Source organism: Heptranchias perlo, chromosome 10, assembly GCF_035084215.1.
Source record: "Heptranchias perlo isolate sHepPer1 chromosome 10, sHepPer1.hap1, whole genome shotgun sequence".
NCBI lineage: Eukaryota > Metazoa > Chordata > Chondrichthyes > Hexanchiformes > Hexanchidae > Heptranchias > Heptranchias perlo.
Window position 1 is genome coordinate 2,243,966 of NC_090334.1, and position 21,883 is coordinate 2,265,848.

General features: G+C 40.9%; 1 protein-coding gene across 2 annotated transcripts in view; it reads left to right on the top strand.

Moving 5' to 3' along the window:
* Nucleotides 1-21,883, top strand: part of ttbk2a (tau tubulin kinase 2a) — a 224,498-nt gene that overhangs the window by 10,948 nt on the left and 191,667 nt on the right. For both annotated transcript variants that reach the window (XM_067991120.1, XM_067991121.1), the window contains exon 2: nt 12,108-12,267. In XM_067991120.1, the coding sequence (XP_067847221.1) occupies nt 12,160-12,267 (108 nt within the window). In that variant the 5' untranslated portion in view covers nt 12,108-12,159. The remainder of the gene's footprint in view (nt 1-12,107; nt 12,268-21,883) is intronic.

A 21,883-nucleotide genomic window follows, 5' to 3' on the forward strand; every position in this document is an offset into this window, starting at 1 on the left:
TATATTTCTTGCTAGTTTACTCTACTTTTCAATTTTCTCCCTCGTTATCCTTGAGTGAAGAATCTTTTTTGGGTGGCATTGGTTGAGGGAGGTTTAGTAACCAGTACCGGGAGAACTCAGTGCTCTTCCAGTTAGTGCTATGGGATTTTTTATGTGCACTTGAGAAGGCATTTGGGGCCTAGGTTTGTTGGCGCAGAACTTACTTACCTTGGACACCGCTCCATAACGGTGTCCATCCCAACTGCTGTCGAATCCATCGGAGCAATGTTGCCAATGCGCATTAAAACCCGGAAATTGCGAACTTGCTCAGATTGGTTTGACAGTCCCGAATTAAAGGGCCAACCATGCCACAATCAATACAATTAAACACAGTCACCAAACAATCGTAAATTTGCCCAGCTGCAATGAAGATACTTATGCCACGAGAAGGTACGCTTGAAAATACCAACCCTGCACTACTTTTTAAAAGCGCGGAGACTTATAATTGCAAAACAACAAAAAATTTAAATTTTAAAAGTGTGGAATGTCTAATTATTCCTATTTTAATATTTTAAATTTTTAAAAATGTTTTAAAACTTTTAATTTCTCTTTCAGAACATTATAAAAAGGCAAGGAAATGATTTATAATGTATGCTATTATGTTAAATTTTTATTTAGACTAACAGGGAATGTCACTTTAAATGAGTATTACTTGCCTGCTTGTGGGCGGGCTTCCATTCTCACAGTCTTTGCATGCACACGTGGCCTGCGCTGATCTCGGAGCGCACTACTGGAGAAGATTTCATAATTAAGAAAATTGACGTCGTGGTCTACGCAGAGAGTATATTTGTATTTTTTTATCCATATGTATAGATGTATTGAGAGCCTTGCCATGCCATTCGGAGCAAAGAGCACTCCCTCAATTACTGCACTGGAGTGTCAGCTTGGGTTATATGCTTAAGTCTGTAATGGGGCTATGACCTTCTGACTTGGGCAAGAATGCTACCAAACAAACCAAGCTGATACTGAGATTAAGACAATTTGATAAATTTGTAAATGTTCTTTAGCCTTTTTCCTATTGCAAAAATGGGACTCAGGCTAAGAATAGCCTGTACATAGAAACAGGAGAAGGCCATTTAGCTTCTCGAGCCTGTTCCGCCATTCGATGAGATCATGGCTGATCTGTTACCTAACTCCATGTACTCGCTGTAGCCACATATCATTTAGATTTTTGATAACCAAAAGATATTATCAATGTCAGGTTTAAAATTAACAATTGAGCTTGCATCAACTGCCATTTGTGGAAGAGAGTTCCCAACTTCTTCCACCTTTTGTGTGTAGAAGTGTTTCCTAACTTCATGCCTGAAAGTCCTGGCTCTAATTTTTAGGCTATGTCCCTTAGTCCTAGACTCCCCAGTCAGCGGAAGTACCCTATTATCTCGATCTACCCTATTAGTTCCCTTTAATATCTTGAAAACTTCTATCAAATCAACCCTTAATCTTCTAAATTCCAGGGAATCCAACTCTAGTCTGTGTAATCTCTTCTTGTAATTTAACCCTTGGAGTCCAGGTATCATTCTAGTAAATCTATACTGCACTCCCTCCAAGGCCAATATATCCTTCCTAAGGTGCCCAGAACTGAACACAGTACTCCAGCTGTGGTCTAACCAGGGCTACGTACAGCTGCAGCATAACTTCTACCCCCTTGTATTCTAGTTCTTGAGATATTTTTGTAGAGGTTTGTAAGGTTTAGACCTATTGATAAATCTGGTTGATATGCCTGTGTTTTGAAAGATGTTAATATTATAATGCTGGGGTAGGAAGCCCTGATGATTGGCTTTAATTATAGCAATTATTGTAATTTAATGTTGTAATTGTACTTTAGCCTTTGGGTTTACCAGAATATCATGAAGATGATGTGCCATTAGTGACGCTGTTCTTTATTACTGTAGATGGTGTGCAGAAGGAACGTAGAAATTAAACTGTTTGTACATTATCTGCTTTGTTTCTTCCCAAAAATCCACTGACATCACTTTCCTTTTGAGTAAAATTAAGGTGAAAATCAGTGTACGGCGATATCTTGTTCACGTGATCAGTAGCTTTAATGGTAAAACGTTGAATTCTCATTTAGCGGTCCTGGTTTAAATTGAATCATAGATTCTTGATTGGACTGCTGGATGACTCAAAGCATTCCTGTCACTGGGGAGGATAAGTAGAAATTGAGATATAGTGCAATCCATTTAGTGTGACTCCTGTTGAGTGATTGTGCAGCAATATTAACGGTGTAAACGTCTATATCTTAGTGCTCCACCCCAACAATTGAATGGACACCGTATGGAATACTGAAATAGGATAAAAGGAAAGATTTTAAAAAATGATGTAAATATCTTTTGTATATTAAATTGTAAGAAACAACAGGCCTGTGAATACATTGTTGTGAGCTGTAAATCGTGCCACAATACTGAGTGATTACAATTTTCACTCTAGGTTATAATGTAACCACCTGTAATATGCAGATTGTACTAACTATAACATGAACTTTTAGGTTAGTAGCCACTAGTCTACCAAATTATAACAGCCTTGTCTTGGATGCTTTTAATCTCAATTTAATAGTGAATTGTACCTTTTCTAAGAAATGTATTGGAGTGTTTTGAATACTTGAGTCCATTTAAATTGTTGACACTCATGCACAGTACCTTAGATGCAACAGACCAAAAAAAAACCCTTTGTTTGCACCAGTAAGGAATATATTTCAGGAATAATTTCCTTGCACTAACACAGTGGCAGTTAAAATTGATTACTGTACATTGTCGAAGAAAAGCAGCAACAATTTCTGTTTCACCTTTGGGAAGAATCAATATAATGCACTCAAGTGATGCTGAACAAAGGAGCTAGAGCTTTTTTCCATGAATGTTAATTGAAGATTCTATATCTGAATTCATAGATTTCAAATAACAGCTTCCCAATGATCTACCACTCTTTCATATCCAAAATGAACAGTTCTGTCTTGCGTCAGTGGGTATTGATTGTTCTCAGACTCTGTTGCTGTGTGACTTATTCTTGCTGTTTCTCACTTTCTTTATTGCTCATTCCTGAGTGTCTTTATCTGGATGGAAGGTGTGGATGTCTCTTGCTTTGTGTGCCTTTAATCCTTTTTTTCTCTCCCTCATTTTGGATGTGTTGGTGCTTGTGTCTTGTTGATGCTTGAAAGCGTGAACTTACATTTATATAGTGCCTTTCACAACCTCGGGACAACTCAAAACAAAATACTTTTGAAGTCTCTTGTAATGTAGGGAAGCATGGCAGCCAGTTCGCTTACAGCAAGATCCCACACACAGCCATGAGATAATGAACAGATGATCCACTTTAGTGATGTTGGTTGAGGGATAAATGTTGGCCAGGACACCTGGAGAACTCCCCTGCTCCTCTTCGGAATAGTGCCATGGGATCTTTTACGTCCACCTGAGAGGGCAGACGAGGCCTTGGTTTGACAGTGCAGAACTCCCTCTGTGCTGCCTATTTTCATGTGCATATTTTGATGCAATTATGCAGTCTTATACATGCAATTTATGATAAGAAAACTCACTTGGTTGCAAGCTTGGGTAATCGATTGTTTGCAGTGTAAAACCTATGTAAATCATGAAGAGATATTCAATTATTGATGCAGAGAACATTGAAAAAAATTGGTTTATGTGCTCGAGTCTCTAGAGCGGGACTTGAACCCACCATCTTCTGACTCAGGTGAGCGTACTACCACTGAGCCACGGCTGATATTATGAATAAATTATTCATGTTGCAAATTCAGTACTCTGAACTTGTAGCACAGAAGGAGGCTGTTTGGTTCACCATGCCTGTGCCAATTATAGTTCTTCACCTGGATTTATCTGCTTTAATCCCATTGCCTTGCCTTTTCTCCTATCCTTTTATATTCCCTTTCAATACTTTCAAATACAAAGGAAGTTATGATGAACCTTTATAAAACACTGGTTCGGCCATAACTGTCCAGTTCTGGGCACTGTACTTTCGGAAGCAAGTGAAGGCCTTGGAGAGGGTGCAGAAAAGATTTACCAGAATAGCTCCAGGGATGAGGGACTTCAGTCACGTAAATAGACTGGGGAAGCTGGGGTTGTTCTCCTCAGAGCAGAGAAGTTTGAGAGGAGATTTGATAGACGTGTTAAAAATCATGAAGGGTCTAGACAGAGTAGGTAGAGAGAAACTGTTCCCATTGGTGGAAGGGTCAAGAACCAGAGGATATAGATTTAAGGTGATTGGCAAAAGAACCAAAGGTGACATGAGGAAAAACTGGAATGCATTGCCTGAGGGGGTGGTGAAAGCAGATTCAATCATGGCTTTCAAAAGGGAATTGGATAAGCACCTGAAGGGAAAAAATTTGCGGAGCTACGGGGGAGTGGGACTAGCTTGATTGTTCATGTAGCGAGCCGACACGGACTCAACGGGCCGAATGGCCGCCTTCCGTACTATAACCATTCTATGATCCTACTTGTCCAATTCCCTTTTAAATGATGCTTTCTCCACACCGCCTGAGGAAGGGGAAAGCCCCCGAAAGCTTGTGGGATTAAAAATAAAATCGTTGGACTATAACTTGGTGTTGTAAAATTGTTTACAATCTGCTTTAATAACCACTTGTAGTAAAGGATTCCATGTCCTAATAACCTGTGTAGAAAAATACTTCCGATTTTTCCCTTTGTTCTTTTGTGGCAATCAGTGGCAACAGATTGCATTTATGTAAAAATTCAGATGCGCTTCACAAGTAGATAAGAGAATGGCGGCTGAGCAATGTTGGGAGAGATTAGGATGGATGACTGCAAGCTTGCTTGAACCTGTTAATAACAATAAACCAGTTGGGGTGGGGGAGGAATACACAGAAGGCCAATGTCAGAGAACTAGACAGGATATAAGACTGGAGGGAGTTGTCGAGATGGGGTGGAGGCAAGGCATTTGAGAGGGTTGAGGGTGAAGATTTTAAATTTAGTGCTATGTAGGACAGGGAGCCAGTGCAAGCCTGAGAATGGAGTGGTGGGTGAGTAGGACCTAATGCAGTGGAATGCTATAATTTGTGAACAAGAAATCATATTGTAATAAAAGTTTAATGAAATATGAGGTGAAAAATTGCTGCAGATGTGAAAACTCACTGAGTAAGGTATGAGGTGGCTGCTTATAATGTATCTCCTGTTAATAACAATAAAATGGAGGAACAATGTTTGCCCTGGATTTTGGGGTGACACCACCTGTGCGATCTGATGTTTGAATAGGGGACTTATCTGACTGCTTTAGATCCTCAATTCTAGTGTAGAACTAAAGAAGTTCAGCTCTACAGCTGTGTGAAGATAGACAGCTTGGAAGTTTTGGAAGTTTTCAGAGTGCTAGAACCATCGAGATTGATAATTATTATATATTTTTTTCGATAATCCTCTAATTGGAAACAGGAAGTGGAAATTGAAGCTATGTGATCTGCTTCGTCTTCTGAAAGCCATTTTCTTAGGACTGGAAAGCCAAAAGGTCATTGGAGTGGGGAAACATATATTCAAAGTGGATTGCAGCTGAACAATTAGATCCTTCCTTGTTTGAAAAACATGCCCAGCTTGAAAGCCTTTGGCAACATTTAATTTGCTGGGACTATTCCAGTAACTCTGTTGTATCTATCAACATTGAGTTTTATAGATTGTTATTCCTCATAATTTCAATGGATGACTTGCATTTTAATTTTTTTTCCCCTCCTATTTTTGATGATCTTTTTTCCCAGAACTTAACCATGTTGATTTGTGACTGGGTGTTAGGAGGTGCCTGAGATCAGTTCCAGTTGGCTGTCTGATTTTGCATTTCTGTCCAGTGGAGAAGTGCCATGACATCTCCCTGGAATGATCCGGCTGAGCTTGGTAGCTCATTGAGCAATTGAGGTAGAAAGCTGCATTATACCACTTGTTGGCGAAGTGCATTAAGAGTCCAGTGCACTGTTGCCCCTTAAATTGACTGTTTCTAAACTTCAACAAAATTCCACCCAACATCCATTTTATTCTGCTGGTCTTGGAGTGGTGCGAATGCATAGTTCCATAGATTCAGTTGAAACGAATTAGATTTTACTAAGACAATAAAAATATAACCCTTAACTTAGATAATTAAAAAGGAATGAACAAAAATCATCCAGTGAGCACTGCTGAAAAGTAAACGTGTGTTTGTCTGGTAAAGATAGAATTGTGCTGCGATTTGCCCTCAGTCAAAATAGCCAATCATTACTTATTATCTGGTTCTAACAAAGAATGGCCAGTTGACTAAAGGTACTGAGTGGCTGCTGGTGCCCATGGAACTGTACCTCATGGTCACCACCTTCGAGAGAAAGTGGGGGGGGGGGAACCTCGCCTTCACCCCCTTCCCTCCAACTTAACCATGCTGTTCTATATCCTAGTTGATAAATAGCTAGCACCATAGACATAGAAGTTACAACACGGAAACAAGCCATTCGGTCCAACCAGTCCATGCCAGCATTTACCCTCTACGCAAGCAAATAATTCTAATAATATGTACGCACTCCCTTCCCATATCCCTTCATTGAAGCTACAGCACAGAAACGGACTATTCGGCCCAACTGGTCTGTACTGGTCTCTACACGAGCCGCCTTCATCCATCTATCCAATCTAATCTTGAATGTTGACATAGTTTCTGCCTCAACCACTAACCCTGGAAGTGAATTCCACAGTGTCACAACTTTTTAAAAAAAAAAGTTTCTTCTTTCTGTTCTAAATCTCTTGCATTGAATTTTGTAACTGTGGCCTCTCATTCTTGACCCCATAGCTACTGGAAACTGTCTGCTTCTATCTACCCTGTCCCATCCTTTCATAATTTTAAACACTTCTATTAAAGTGCCCCATAACCTGTATTCTAACTTTTCAAATCTTTCTTCGTATTTGTATTTCCTCATACTAGGCAGCATCCTAGTGAATCTGTGTTGTACCCTCTCTAAAGCTTCGATATCCTTCCTATAGTGTAGAGTCCGATACCGTACACAGTGCTGTTAAGTGAGGACTTATTAAAGTTTTATATAGGCTCATCATTACCCTTTTTAATATTGCTGTTGATTTCACCTGGACCAATAAACCAAGTTAAATTACTGAGAATAGCCATATATCCTCTCTACACCAATCAATAATTGAAATGTAATTATACGTTCCATCTGTTAATCAGTACTGTAAATTGATTGAAACTGGACAGTGATTTTGACTTGGTTCTTAATTTGCCTGCTGTGCACCTCCTGATAGTTTAAATTTTCATTGTTTGATGGTGGATGAACCAATAGATGCATCTTAAAAGTTCTGAGTTTTGTTATTAAAAGAATCCTGTTTCCATTAGAATAAAACGTGTATTCATGGGGCTCTTATTGATGAGCAGATGGGTAGAATATCCTGCAGATTCCCTGTGGATTTACTACAGCTCTCATTAAAACTCCCTTGAAGGCTTTGCTGACATTTTCCCAGATTTCTGTTGACCCTGACTGTTAACCTTTAGGTAGTCCCATGCAAAACATTGGTGATTAAATGCAGTCTATATCAGGATCTCTGGATGGTCCAAGTGATTTTATTCGTTGTGTGGCTCAGCTACATGAATAAAGAAGTGCTGAGTTAGCGAATCTCAGCTGAGGAGTTGGTAGGGGTGTCACAATTGCTGTCAATGCCCTTGGTTTAGTGGTGGGGAAAATCAACTAGATTTACTGACCCCTTGGCTATCCAGCAATTTCCGCTGGCCATGTATGTTTGCACATCGGGTGAGGACACAATCAAGCTTGTCTGTGATACCCCTGCAGCTGAATAGCTTGCTGACACTGCCGAAGCTCACAGCTGAATAATGGCCACTCTGGTGAAGCACTGGATGCCTGTGGAACGGCGTCCTGGCAAGGGAGTCGTCATCTTCAGTGGGTGGAAGAGCATTGTCAAGGTGGAAAAAATATTGTATAATCTCTTTGTACTGTTTTAAACCCCAGTATCGTAATTTCTCCTTGTCCCAGCATCTTTTCTTTACACAGCCGCCATTTATGAGGCTGTTTAAATGAGTTGCAAATAGCTTAACTCGTCATTGTTGTATGATTCACAAAAGACAGATGATGTTTCAGTTAGTTGACTGGTATTGACAGGCTGGTCAGTACAGGGAATTGAGTTACCATAGGAACGCTGAGTGTTTTTTGATGCTTATATATGTTAAGTTACTATTCGATCTCCCCTGGCATTGAACATGGGGAGCCAAGACCAAGTGTCGGCTTCATGTGAAGTGGGGTTAGAAGGCGGGAATTAATTGGACTAAGATGTGCAGATGTAATGCAGTCACCATTTTAAAAACATACATTAAAAAAAGTGATGAGTCCACATATTTGCTTTCCTTTATAATGGAAAAAGTTGACATCAGAAGTGTCACAAAAACATAAGTTAAGTGGTGCAGACAGGAACATACGTAGATGTGTGATAATATAGATAGGTCAAATGCAATAATCAGTAAATATTAAGAATTTAAGAGAAACAGTGTTTAAATATGAAACATTCAATAATTGCTATAACAAGTAATGAATAAGTATTTTTAAAAAATAGTTCAGTATAGATGTTTGTACAAATAGGTTCAACCAAAAACTAGATCTGTTTTTGAAGGGAATAAAGATTGGGGAATGTCCCCCTCCTTTTGGTTCACTTGCTTGATCAGATTGAGTGATCTTTTTGTTAAGCTTTCATTTGTTAAGGAACAGGCCCAAATCACATCTAGTTTACAGAACTGATTGGCAGGTCCATTATACTTTTGCATTTTCCTTGATCTATGTAAAAAGGACATATAGCCATTCTCAGGGATGCAGCAGCCAATGAGTTTATTGGTCCAAGTGAACACAAAGTTAGCATTCAGCATACTGCTAGAATTGATCAATGAGAAAGGGACAGGCTTGTTGAGCCAAATTGATTTGTTCTCAAGCTAGAGAGGGAAGTACTTTCAATGTGAACATGGTGAAAAAAAGTTGTTTTTTGTTGTAGCTGAGAGCCTCTTCAGTGACAACATTAACTGTGAGAGGCCCAGGGGTAGCAATACAGATCTGTGATGTCTGCCCGACTCAAAATATCTGTTCCACTGCTGCTCTTGACCAGCAGATCAATGCCTAAAGCACAGGCACAAAGGAGGACCAGTACCAATAAGCTTATGAGTGTTTCTGATTTAAGATTGTGACAATTCAATAGACTATTCTTGCATTTTAAAATGCTTGTTTCACATCTCTGTGGCTAACTCTAGATATATACATCAGGATAAGGAAGTTCTAATGATTATATCTTCATGTGTCTATCAGGCAATTTGGTATACTTTCCATGGGGGAAAAAAAATTGGAATCAATGTTCATCATATAACTCTATAGCTGCTTTGAAATTGTGACTCTAAACTTTGTGCAAAAATAGCAGAAAGCTTTGTCAGTCAATAATTGACTTCCTCATACCGGTTGTGATCGACCTGTGGGAGATATGCTTAGAATGTTCACACATTGTTCAATATTATTTACAGTGCACAGTTGATGGATGAAACTGCTTTTGCATTTTTTAACCAGGATAAGTGGATTTTTTTTTAAGGGGAGTATTCAAGAGCGAGCTTTGGCAAGCACTTTGTTCAATAGTTCACTTTCGGTTACTTCTACCTAAATCGCTGCTCATTGCTCTTGGCGCATTGTCAACAGGTGCACATCTTTTTATTTACGGTTGTTAGAGAATCTTTCTCTTAGAAGCTAACTGTAATACAAGAGGGGTCCAAATGTTAGAAATAATTCAGTTTGTGCAGTTTCTGGATGTATGCATCCAGCCCCCTCCCCTGAGTTACTCTTCTATTTATCATAGCCTGGTAAAGACCATGTGAGTCTTTGCTTGGATATAAAATCAATTATGTCAAGACAAAACTACTTGTGCTGATTCCATTTGCTCCCCAGAAACATGAAGGAATCTTTTTTCTGTTTCTTTGGATCCTTTCAATGGCTGATCACCCGAGATTTTGCAACTCCTACTTACCTTAGCACTCTGATTATATTGCTTAAAGACATGGCCGGCCATTCCAATTTTATTGGTAGGGAGAATAAGTTTTAAAGATGCACACTTCTCTGTTTTGCATTTTTCAATTGTCCAAATTTACATTCCTCAGAACACCTTCATTGATTTCCAGTCAAATTATTCATTTTATTTGGCACACCAAGAAATCTTGGCTGCGGCTTAAATTTTGCACGTCAGTTGTGTTACTATATTTTTTTGTCTATGCTACATCTGCTGCATGGTGGACTGGATTTTTCTTGACTATTCCATTGTTCAAAACACTGCACCGTCTCATTTTCTGACCTGTCATATGGACATGAAGGAACTGTTGTCACTACTTCCATTTTTTTGCTGAACTTATTAGGCAGTTTTCCCTGAGGGAAAACTTTGGTATTTTCCTCCTCCTCGTCCTCCCCTCCTCCCCCCCCCCCCCCCCCCCACTCCAAAACTGATTATGGAAAAACTTGGAATCGAAGGCCCAAAAGATTACAGGATCCAAGATGAGAGATCTAATTGCCCATTTATATGTGATAATATCCCATTCGAGGCTCATTCTTCAGTTACCCTGAGATACCTGACTTACTTTCAAATCTGGAAATGGTGGACAAGATTACCTGTTCCTTGATTACACTGACTTTTCCTTTGTGTGCAGTTATACATCAGTGAACTTGTAAGATCTCTTGCGATTCTTCAGTTTATGATTGACTCTTTGCGAGACAACTCAACATACATATTAACACAGTTTGAGACTTCAGAGCCGTTCAAGATCTCCTTCATGTTTCGGATTTGCTCCTTCGTAGTCATTCTGGGCTATAATTCTGCAAGAGGTTAAGACAGTTAAACTTTATTTGAGTCAGCTCAGTGACTTCCTTTTCTGTGTTACTTATAATTGTGTTCCAGTTATCTGCTGTCACCTGGATTTAGAAGCTCTGGAAAATAACCCAGTTGAAACAGATCATGTATTTTCATCAAATCAATTCTTCAGATAAGGCTTATGTCACTGTATTTTGTGTACTAATCTTCAGAAACCTTTCCTTTCGAGGTGGTAGTTGGGCACTGTTCATTGGAGCCGAGAGCAAGGATGGTGGGATTCAGAAGCCTGTTGATCTTCTGAATCTGTCCCATCACATTTTTATCCAGACTGTTTAGCTTAGAACAGTATTTTGGGTCCTTAGTTAGATCTTGTTAACTTTCCCCAGTACCAAGCTCTCAATATATTGTACTTGTAATCTGTTTCGTATCCTTTCTTTCTATCTATTGTGTACCTAAGTTGAGTCATGTCAGTATCGATAAGTTCCATTGTCATCAATACCACTGTGCTGTGTTATACTTTTATGCATGTGTGACATTTTCAGCATAAAATTGGAAAATAAAAATCTTAAAACAATAAAGGGAGTGGTGATGATATAGGTAGATGTATAAGAGACCCTGTCAGCAAATTGTTATGGGATTGAATCATAATGTGGGTGACTTTCCAGTGTGCTTGCCATGTGCATGTGATGAATTGCATTAGGCTGATGGTGAGGCCGTCCTATGATGGTGCTAGGGTTGGCCACGTATTACAGGTCACCTTCATGAATTGTCGTCACCTGCTTTTGTAAAAAAAAAGTACTTTTCAAGCATTTCTTTTTTACTGGCACATAAAATGTGTTATTTGTTAAAGGATGTGGAAGAATATGCTGTATACTCTTGGAGGGAGGCGAGTGCTAGAAAATACTCCTTTTTGGGAAAGGTTCAGTCCTGCTATTCTCAACTTCAGATGAAAGGAAAGGTTAAAATGCCCACATTATGGTGTCATTACTTTGTTTAAAACTAGCTTGCATATCTTAAATTCTCATCAATCTTGTGTACAACGAACATCATTGTTTTAAATTTTGTTTTGAAATGTTTGTATTGTGCAATGTGCAAATTGTTTCCTATTGTTCAAGCACATACCATTTTTAGTCTGTACTTATCAAACAGTACAGTCCTGTTACATATTGTAATTTATAATTTGGATGTTTTCTGCTGTAATACCATAGATATGAATTAATTTATTGTCAATTTCAAATGCTGATGCATTTTGATTTATTTCTCTAGCCTCTGGTTAAATGGAACCTGCTTTTGGAACCCTGAAGATCCAGGCTGACTTATGCACTGCATAGCAGCTATTCCAAAAGGGACCACAGACATGAGCGGGGGAGGTGAGCAGCCTGACATATTGTCAGTCGGTTTCCTAGTAAAGGAACGATGGAAAGTGGTGAGTACAGCTGCTTTTTGATATTTTGTGCATTTTATAAAATGTGGAAACTGAGGGCTACTTTAGCTTAGGGATTTTTAAATACTACAATGGAATCACATGCTTTGGGTGTCCACAGTACATTTCATCTGTAGTCTTTAATTTCTTGTGAATTATAGTCCTTAATTTGATCTGTTTTTCAGCTCCTTTATTAAAATCCTTTCTTTACGTCTTTGTTAGAAAACCCTGTATCACGCATAAACAAATGTCAATCTAGTGAGCTCAAAGCATTTGCTCAAATTTGTAAGTTCAAATTAGTTTGCACTTCTAAGTTGGGATATCCTCTGAACTCCCTCAATGGCTTAACTACATTTTATAACTCGTGCATAGACAGAACTTTGTGGAAGGGAGACTATTTAAAAAATAAATTTGTATTTATATACCACCTTCTCAGTGAAACATCTCACAGCACTTCAGTTTATTTTGAAGCGCAGTAACTGTTGTGTCTATCTACATGGGTTGTAAAAGATTTTTATAGCAATGCATTAAAATGTGGTTATTGTGTAAAGGGACATGGAGAATGGTTGACTGGCTTAATGCCTTTGGACACCGATTTCTCATTGTTTAGTGACAGCAAGTGAATCATAGTTGACTGCAGGATTGTATTAAACACAGGCTGACTAGCAAAACGCTTGTGCAACTTGAGTTCTTCAACGGCCAATGATAGATGCCTTTTACTTTTAGCTTTGTAACCTGGTGTGTTTGCATATGCATTTTGTCAGGAAGGTGTGCATAGTGAATGTGTTTCTGCTCTGGATATTCCTAATGGTTTGTAGACTTTCCCCAATGTTTTCCAGGCTTCCTCCAGTGCCATGATAAATTGGTCAGTAGGGACTGTGTGACACTGGCCTGGGAACAATGCTGGCCCATCCAATTTTTGCTTTCTTGATACCCCAGCCAGTCTCCCCCATCACTCACTTTAGTTGGCTTGTTGTTTGGTACTCTTGCCTGATGACTCAACTTAACTTGAACAGCCATCCACCACCTGGAGCAAACCCAAGTGCAGATGTTTGCCAAGGCTGGGATCTGAATTCAAGTGCCTCGTCTGTGGCATACGGGATGGACCAAGGATGTGTGCAATGTTAGCAGGATGCTTATTTTTGCTTTTCTACTCTTTATCGAATGGGTAATTTAACATTGCCAGTTCAATTGTGGATTTCTTAATATGGATTATGGTTCTATTCAGCACCAAGGTTGAATTGAACTTTCAGATGCTATAATTGGAAATGAACTTGTTACAAAATATTTTCTGTAAACAAGCTCCATTTTTATCCATGGAGGTGTTACCTTTGGGGGTCTTGCTTTTTGTATGTATGAGGAAGTCTTGTACTTTGTGCAGATATGTGACTTCCCATATACCAATCATGAAACCCACTCGCTGGTTTTCGCATGTTTATTCAGTCCCCAGCTCCAAAAGCTTGGGTATTGCTACCCCAGCTCACCATTGTGCATCTTTTTCTTCCTTTGTGCTGTTTTTGGAATTAATGTTGATGGATTTACCAATGGACGAATAGTTATCTGCTAGAGGTTTAAAGCTATAGTAAATGGAAACTTAAGCCAATTGGTAATTGTCAGCCTGGCTTTTTTGGTAGAATGCTCACCTGAGTCGGAATGCTGGGGTTCAAGCCCCATTATGGACCTGGACTTGAGCACCTAATGTAGGTTGATGTTTCAGTGCACTACTGTGGGAGTACTGAATTGTTGGAGGTGCTGTCCTTTTTGGATGAGGCTCTGTTTTCATGTATAGATGGATTTTTAAAAAATCCTGTAGTATTCTTTGAAGAAGAATAGGGGAATTGTCCTGGCCAACATTCATCTGCCCCAAACAATACCAGATGAAAACAGATTAACTGCTCATTCATTCATTTTGCTGTTTGTGGAACTTTGCACAAATTGGCTGCTGTGGTTGCCTACCTCAAAAGTAATCCTTTGGCCTTAAAGTGCATATTGGGGTGTCTGAGGGTGTGATAAAGCGCTATATAAATCCAAGTTTGTTCTTTCTAAGAATTGCAAGTACTGATCTTGAATAACTGCCAGCTAATTATCAGTTTTAATCAGTTAATTAAATACAACAACTTGCACTTGTATAGCACTTTTAACATCGAATAACATCCCTGAGGAGAAATGGACTGAGCACTAAGCCTTTGCATTAATCTTCGAGGGAGTTCCAGAGGGGAGGACCAAAGCAGCTGAATACTCTGCCATGAAGGTGGAGCAAAGGAAATAGATGTACAGGAGATCAGAGTGAGAGTGCTGGAGGACAAGATTTGACGTGCGGAGAAGGTTGCAGCGGCAGGTTGGAATGAGGCCATGGAGGACTTTGTAGACAAGGGTGAGACTTTTCAATTTCATCTGATGGAGGAATGGGAAGCCAAAGTAGATCAGCAAAGGTGGGGTTGCTGCTGAATAGGGCTTAATGTGCAAGTGGTGGAGTTTTGAATTTTAGAATTTGTGGAGGTTGTTAAGGAGGTCTAGAGAGAAATCGAGTCTAGCGATGATGAATGAGTGGACAAGGGTTTTGGCGGTTGTGAGAGTGAGGTAGGAGCAGAATTACGCAATGATGTGCAAGTGATCTTTGTAGTTGGGATTTGAAGCTCTGCTTGAGGTTGTGTGTCACTTGGACGCCATTCCCTTCCTTGGCTGCTCATACAGGTAGAACCATGACAATGAAGTGGGACCGATTTAAAAGCATCTTCAGGATTCTCAATGTTCACTTGGAGGAAATTCTGCCTCATCCATGACTTGGTGTCAGATAGTCATCCTTACAGCATAGAGGTAGTTGTAGGAAGAGATGGTGAGGGAGAGCTGGGTGTTGGCAATTGCAGGACTCTTTTATAGAGCCCTTTAGTTCTTTATTTCAGTTAATATTCTCTTAACATAGTGCATTTGGAATTGTCCTGCTCAGAAAATGTTGTGGGTTATTTCTTTCCCTCTCTCTCCCCAGGGCATCACAAAATATATGTTTTATCAGATAGTGCTGTTGGGAGTTGCGGGGGTGGGGATGAAAGTCTACATGATCGGACTACAAACAGATTGATTGGATTGACACCAGTTCTGTGGATCAGGTGCCTCTCTGGAATGGATGAATAATCTATAGCTCTGACCTAGGTTTATTTCAACAAATTATAAAACCTGTCTCAGTTATCTAGCTGTAAGCCCTTAAAATCCCAAGTATGTACCCCCAAGATTGTACACCCCATTACATTTGGACATTTTACAACTTTCAGTATTTCCTGTAAGATTCACTTGTACATTTGCTAATTTGTTACTTCAGTAATTTTTCAAGAGGTTAGCTGTCAAGATAAAGCTGCTGTGATTAACGCATCATCTAGCAGTTTCAAGAGTAAGGGGTAACATTTGGGGGTTTATTAGTATTGTTCTTTATTGACATCTGTGCCACTACAGAGAATGATATACATGGAAATAAGTAAAACCTTTTTGAATTGATGGGATTAAAATGCTAAATTCCTGGCAGAGAAAATCAATATTTAATTGATTTCCTTTCCATCCCTTCTCTCTCTTTCTCCCCCACTTACCCCAGTAAAATAATTGTACTGAATGTAAGCCAAGCTTTCTATTAAAATTGGCAGACAAGATTATAAGAAAAGGAGAAAGCTGGAAATCTGAAACTTGTCATTTGTAAGTCGATGGCTTCATTAGCATTCTCACATTGTAGGATATGAGGTGTGCTGCAGGAGCATTGTTTGCAATTAATCATCTGCACTTAACTGGCGGTCCCTTATCACTAGGCATTAATTAGTTTGAGCACAGCTCTTTCAGGAAATCTGGATGCTGTGGTGTATGTTACTTTTTGAGAGCACAGCAGGATGTTGTCCTTGTATCCTGTTGGGAAAACTGATAGTTTTGACTTATTGTTTGCCCTTTGTCCCTGATTTGTGCCTCTTATGGATTTTTTGCTTCTACCTCTGATTTGTCTCTCAAGTACCTCCTAATTCTCTCAGCACAAGAGAACCTAAAAAAATAAGTTAAGGGGAGGAACTTAGTGGATTTAAAACAAGTTTTTTAAAAAATGGTAATGGAGAAAATAATGGGACTTAAGATAGACAAGTCTCCAGAACTTGTTGTTTCCACGCCAGGTAATTAAAAGGAGTAGGTGAGGAAATTGCAGATGCATGGGTCATAATTTTCCAAAGCTCTTTAGATTCTGGAATTGTGCCCTTGGATTGAAAAATTAGAAGTGTCACTCTGTTATTTGAGGGAGAAACAAGGTAATTACAGACCTGTCAGTTTAACATCAATTGTATGGAAGTTACTGGAATCTATTATCAGAGACCAAGTGACTGAGCACTTGGACAGGTATTAGTTGTTCAGAGAGTCAACATGGATTTGGTAGGTCATGTCTGACTAATCTAGTTAAATTCTTTGACGTCACTAGCATGATGGATAGGGGAGTATCAATGGATGTTGTCTATATGGGCTTCCAGAAGGCATCAGATAAGGTTCCACACAAGATTATTAGAAAAAACGAGAGCGCATGGAATTGGAGGTAACCTTGTGATCTGGGTTGATAATTTGTTGGGAGGTAGGAGATAGAGTAGGGATAAAGGGTTTGATCTCTGATTGGCAGCATGTGACAAGTGGTGGTCCCCAGTGATCTGTACTTATGCATAAGCTTTCCACCATATATGACTTAGATGATGAAATAGTGTTGAAAATCCAAGTTTGCAGATGACACGAAGTTGGGAGGCACAGCAATTTGTGTGGATGGGAGCAGGAAGTTACAAAGGGACATAGACAGATTAAGTGAGTGGGCAAAATGGTGGCAGATGGAGTTCAATGTGGGGAAGGGTGAAGCCGTCTACTTTGGATCTAAGAAAGACAAACCGGAATATTGTCTTAATTATTAGAGACTAGGAGTTGTGGAGGAGCAAAGGGATTTAGGTGTGCATGTATACAAATCACTAAAAGCTAGTGCACAGGTACAAAAGATAATCAAAAAGGCTAATGGAATGTTGGCCTATATCTCAAGAGGGCTGGAATATAAAAGTGAGGAAGTGATGCTTCAGTTGTAGAGTCCTGGCCAGACCCTATCTGGAGTACTGTGTTCAGTTTTGGTCACCGAACCTCAGGAAGGATACATTGGTCTTGGAAGGGGTACAGATTTACTAGAATGGGACCAGGGCTTACAGGGTTAAATTCTGAGCACAAGTTGTATAAACTTGGCTTGTATTCCCTTAAGTTTAGACAGTTGAGGGGTGATCTAATTGAGGTATTGAAAATTAAGGGAATTGAAAGGTTAGATAGAGAGATTATTTCCTCTGGTGGGCAAATCCAGAATAAGGGGTGTAATCTTACAACTAGAGCTATGCCAGTTAGGATCAGTTTCTGAGGTGCCTACACAACCATGTGTTTGTCTCTATATAGTGCCCAGCACGAAGATATAATAAATGTCGTGGGAGGCTGTTTGTAACTCGCTAGTAACATTGTCACTTGTGAGTTATTAAACAGATCTACAAGTGAGCCTGACTCATCATGTCTCATAGTTGGCCATGGCATATATCCTTTGTAAGTCCTTCCCTCTCGCTAAGGTGATGTCGTAAAGGGCTCTTTGAAGGATGGCGCAGCAGCTTAACGCAGTGGTGCGTGTGCTATGCTGCAAAATGGTAAGACTCCAAGCTCTCCTACCTTGAGTTGTAGACTGCATCAGATGAGAGTAACTTGGAAGCGAGAGCTGAATTGTTTAGCTCAGCTGGACTCCATATCATTGTAAGGAAAATGGCATTATTTTTGAAGCTGCTACGGCTGCCTATTGTAGGGCTATGATGAACACTCTTTACAATTTTTTTTTTAAGATTGATCAAGTTCAAATTTGAGAGCATTCTATTTGCATTCATTTAATGCCGCCACATGTGAGTGGAATATGGGTGATGTGTCTTACCAGTAACGAGTCCATTTGAGTTATTGCAATACCTAGTCTGTTGAGGGACATGTTTTGAAAGGCATGCTTTAAAAAGTCAGTGGTTGGCATCCCAGCCCTGGTTTGTGTATGGCGAGCCTGCTTTTCCATTTCAATTTTGAGTCCTGTGACAGTTAAGTAACCTACACCAGTATATTCTGTATAACCTACATCCAAGGGTTCTAAAAGAGGTGGCTGCAGAGTTAGTGGATGCCTTGGTTATGATCTTCCAAAGTTCCCTAGATTCTGGAACGGTCCAGCGGATTGGAAGGTAGCAAATGTAACCCCGCTATTCAAGAAAGGACGGAGAGAGAAAATAGGGAACTACAGGTCAGTTAGCCTGACGTCAGTTGTCGGGAAAATGCTGGAATCCATTATTAAGGAAGTGGTAACAGGGCACTGAGAACATCATAATATGATTAGGCAGAGTCAACATGATTTTATGAAAGAGAAATCGTGTTTGACAAATTTATAAAAGTTCTTTGAGGATGTAACTAGCAGGGTAGATAAAGGGGAACCAGTGGATGTGGTATACTTGGATTTTCAAAAGGTATTCGTTAAGGTGCCACATAAAAGGTTGTTACCCCCAGTCTCTGCTAAAGTCTCTGGTAAACAAAACTAACTTTTCCAGCAGAAACTTAGTTAACAGGCAAAAGCTAAAAAGTAAGAATTAACCGTTTCCTTACAATTTGAAAAAGAAAAATTTAAAAGGGTATGATAGAGCAGGAAATTGGGACGATTGGGTCTGGGCAGGTGCATTTGGCTGAAAGGGCTCCTTCTGGTTCGTAATATTCTAGGTAGTGTCTACTGCCACCACTACGGTGGCAGTAACACATTCTGGTATTGCCACCGACAAGATGTGGGAAGACAATACTCACCCAACCCTTTGTCTGCGATGTGTAATTTGATCCAGTCTGCTGTAGAGTAATTAAAGTTCTCTGGAATGTGTAATTTGATCCAGTCGTTGTCAGGCAGGCTGCAGAGTTCAGACAAGGCACAGGCCTAACACTACCGATTTCAGAGAACGAAAGGCGCTGATGCTACCGAGTTCAGACAAGGCACAGTGCTGTCGCTGCTGAGTGGGTGGACAAGACTTGCTGTGAGTTAGGATATGGGCAGCAGAGTTTTGGATGAGCTCGAGTATATTGAGGGTGGAAGATGGGAGGCCGGTCAGGAGAGCATTGGAATAATCAAGTTTAGAGGTAACAAAGGCAAGGATGAGGGTTTCAGCAGCAGATGAGCTGAGGCGGGGCGGAGACACGCGATGTTACCGAGGTGGAAGTGGGCAGTCTCGGTGATGGAGCAGATATGTGATTGGAAGCTCACTTCAGGGTCAAATAGAATGCCAATGTTGTGAACTGTCTGGTTCAGCCTCAGACCGTGGCCTGGGGAGGGATGGATCGGTGGCTAGGGAACTGAGTTTGTGGTAGGGACCGAAGACAATGCGTTCAGTCTTCCCAATATTTAGTTGGAGGAAATTTTTGTTCATCCAATACTGGATGTCGGACAAGCAGTGTGACAAATGAGGCAGTGGAGGGGTCGAGGGAGGTGGGGGTGAGGTAGAGCTGGGTGTCGTCAGTGTACATGTGGAACCTGACGTTGTTTTCAAATAATGTTGCCGAGGGGCTGCATGTAAATGAGAAATAGGGGGCCAAGGATAGATCCTTGGGAGCTCCAGAGGTAATGGTGCGGGAGTGGGAAGAGAAGCCATTGCAGGAGATCCTCTGGCTAGGACTGGATAGATAAGAATGGAACCAGGCGAGGGCAGTCCCAACCAGCTGGATGACCGAGGAGTGGCAGTGGAGGTGGGTGGTGTGATCAACCATGTCAAAGACTGCAGACAGGTTGAGAAGGATGAAGAGGAATAGCTTACCATGGCCACGGTCACAGTCACACAGGATGTCTTTTGTGACTTTGATAAGGCTCCTTTCAGTACTGTGGCAGGGATGGAAACCTGATTGAAGGGATTCAAACGTGGGAAAGATGGGCACGGATGTGGGAGATGACAACAAGTTCAAGGGCTTGGAGAGGTAAGGGAATTTGGAGATAGGATAGTCGTTCACAAGGACACAGGGATCGAGGGTGGGTTTTTTGAGAAGGGGAGGGGGAACAGTACCTGAGGAGAGGGAAAAGTTAACAATATCCCCTGGTGGGTCTCATGGTAAAGATGAGCTTGGAGAGCGCATGAGGGGAGATAAAGAAACTAGAGAAAGATGCAAGTCCAGGGTTAGGGCAGGGGGGATCCTTAGGGGAAGTTTGGCTTGGTGAGCTAGTGGAAAGGAGGGAAGCAGCAGAGGCAGCTGAACAGATGGTCTCAATCTTAGTGACTAAGTAGTCCATGAGCTCCTCGCATTTGTTGTTGGTGAGGGTGGAGGAAGCAGGGGAGAGCGGTTTAAGAAGACTGTTTGTAGTGAAGAGAAGCCGGGGGTTATCTTTGCATTCTAGTGCGATCTTGGAATAGTGAGCAGTTTTTGCAGAGGAGAGCAGGACCAAATAGTGCTTTACGTGCAAAGAATGACTAAACCAATTGCCCACCATAAATGTTCAAATCTGCATCCCTTGAACTTAAGGAAGCAACCAGGGTAAGGGAGAGTGATGGTTTCAATGGGGACATGGGCATCAAAGGTGGAGGTGAGGGTGTGATTGAGCAGATTGGTAACTGATTGGCAATCATCCACAATAAACTCATGCAAGGGCTTTGTTCATAAGTGAAGAACATTCCGGAGGGTAATAGCTGATCTGCTAAAGTACACCGGGTCAGCGCTGGGAGGGGTGAGTGGGATGGGAAGGAGATTGGCAAGATTAGACCTTATTGGGTGCGCTGGACGGGAAAGTCAGTGGGAGTGTACAATTGGGCAGTTAGGGTTGCAGCTCGTAAGAAGACAGCGATGAGTGCCTCGATGGGCCTTTCAGAGGATGCGAAGAGAGGCACTGAGGGAAGCTGCAGGCTTATCTGAGAGGGAGTCAAGCCAGGGATGGTGGCAGGAGAGCAGGAGGTTGAGGAGTGCTGAAGGATTGGGTTAGGGATTTGGTGGGGGCAGAGTACTTGAGAGGGGGAAAAATGAAAGGAGGCATGACAACAGGAGAGAGGGGCCTTGGAGGGATAAAGAGAAAAGAAGGAAAAAGGGAAAATAAAAGCGATTGGCTCGGGTCCAGAACGGCAGCCAAAACGTGCATGTGAATGGACACAGGGAAACTCAAGTTACATGGGAGTGGTTACATAGCAAGATTAGAATAAATATGTCCTGGTAATAAACAGGGAATAGAGATGCGACAATAGGAGGGAGTCCAAAGTTAGTCAGAGGTCCTGTGGTAGGATAAGGTTGATGTAGATAGGGTGAAGTCAGCCTGGAGCATCGGCGAACTGATGTCCCGGTTCGGAGACAGGTGGAGGGCAAGTCAATAGGTTGCCTCCAATGTGATGTGCTCTTGTTTTTCTTAACGGTCTCTTATGTGGAACCTTGTTGAATGCTATCAGCATGATCTGATTTTAAAAACTCCCACCAAACTCCCCTGTGCTTTGGGGGAGTGAGGCCTGCCCATTGAACAGCCTCCCACCTCACTTTGACTCTGAAATCACTCCATGCCAGGCCAACCCAGCAATTAACTTGTGGGCCCCATCAAATATGTGGCCCCATGAACGGACACTGAAAGGTCATG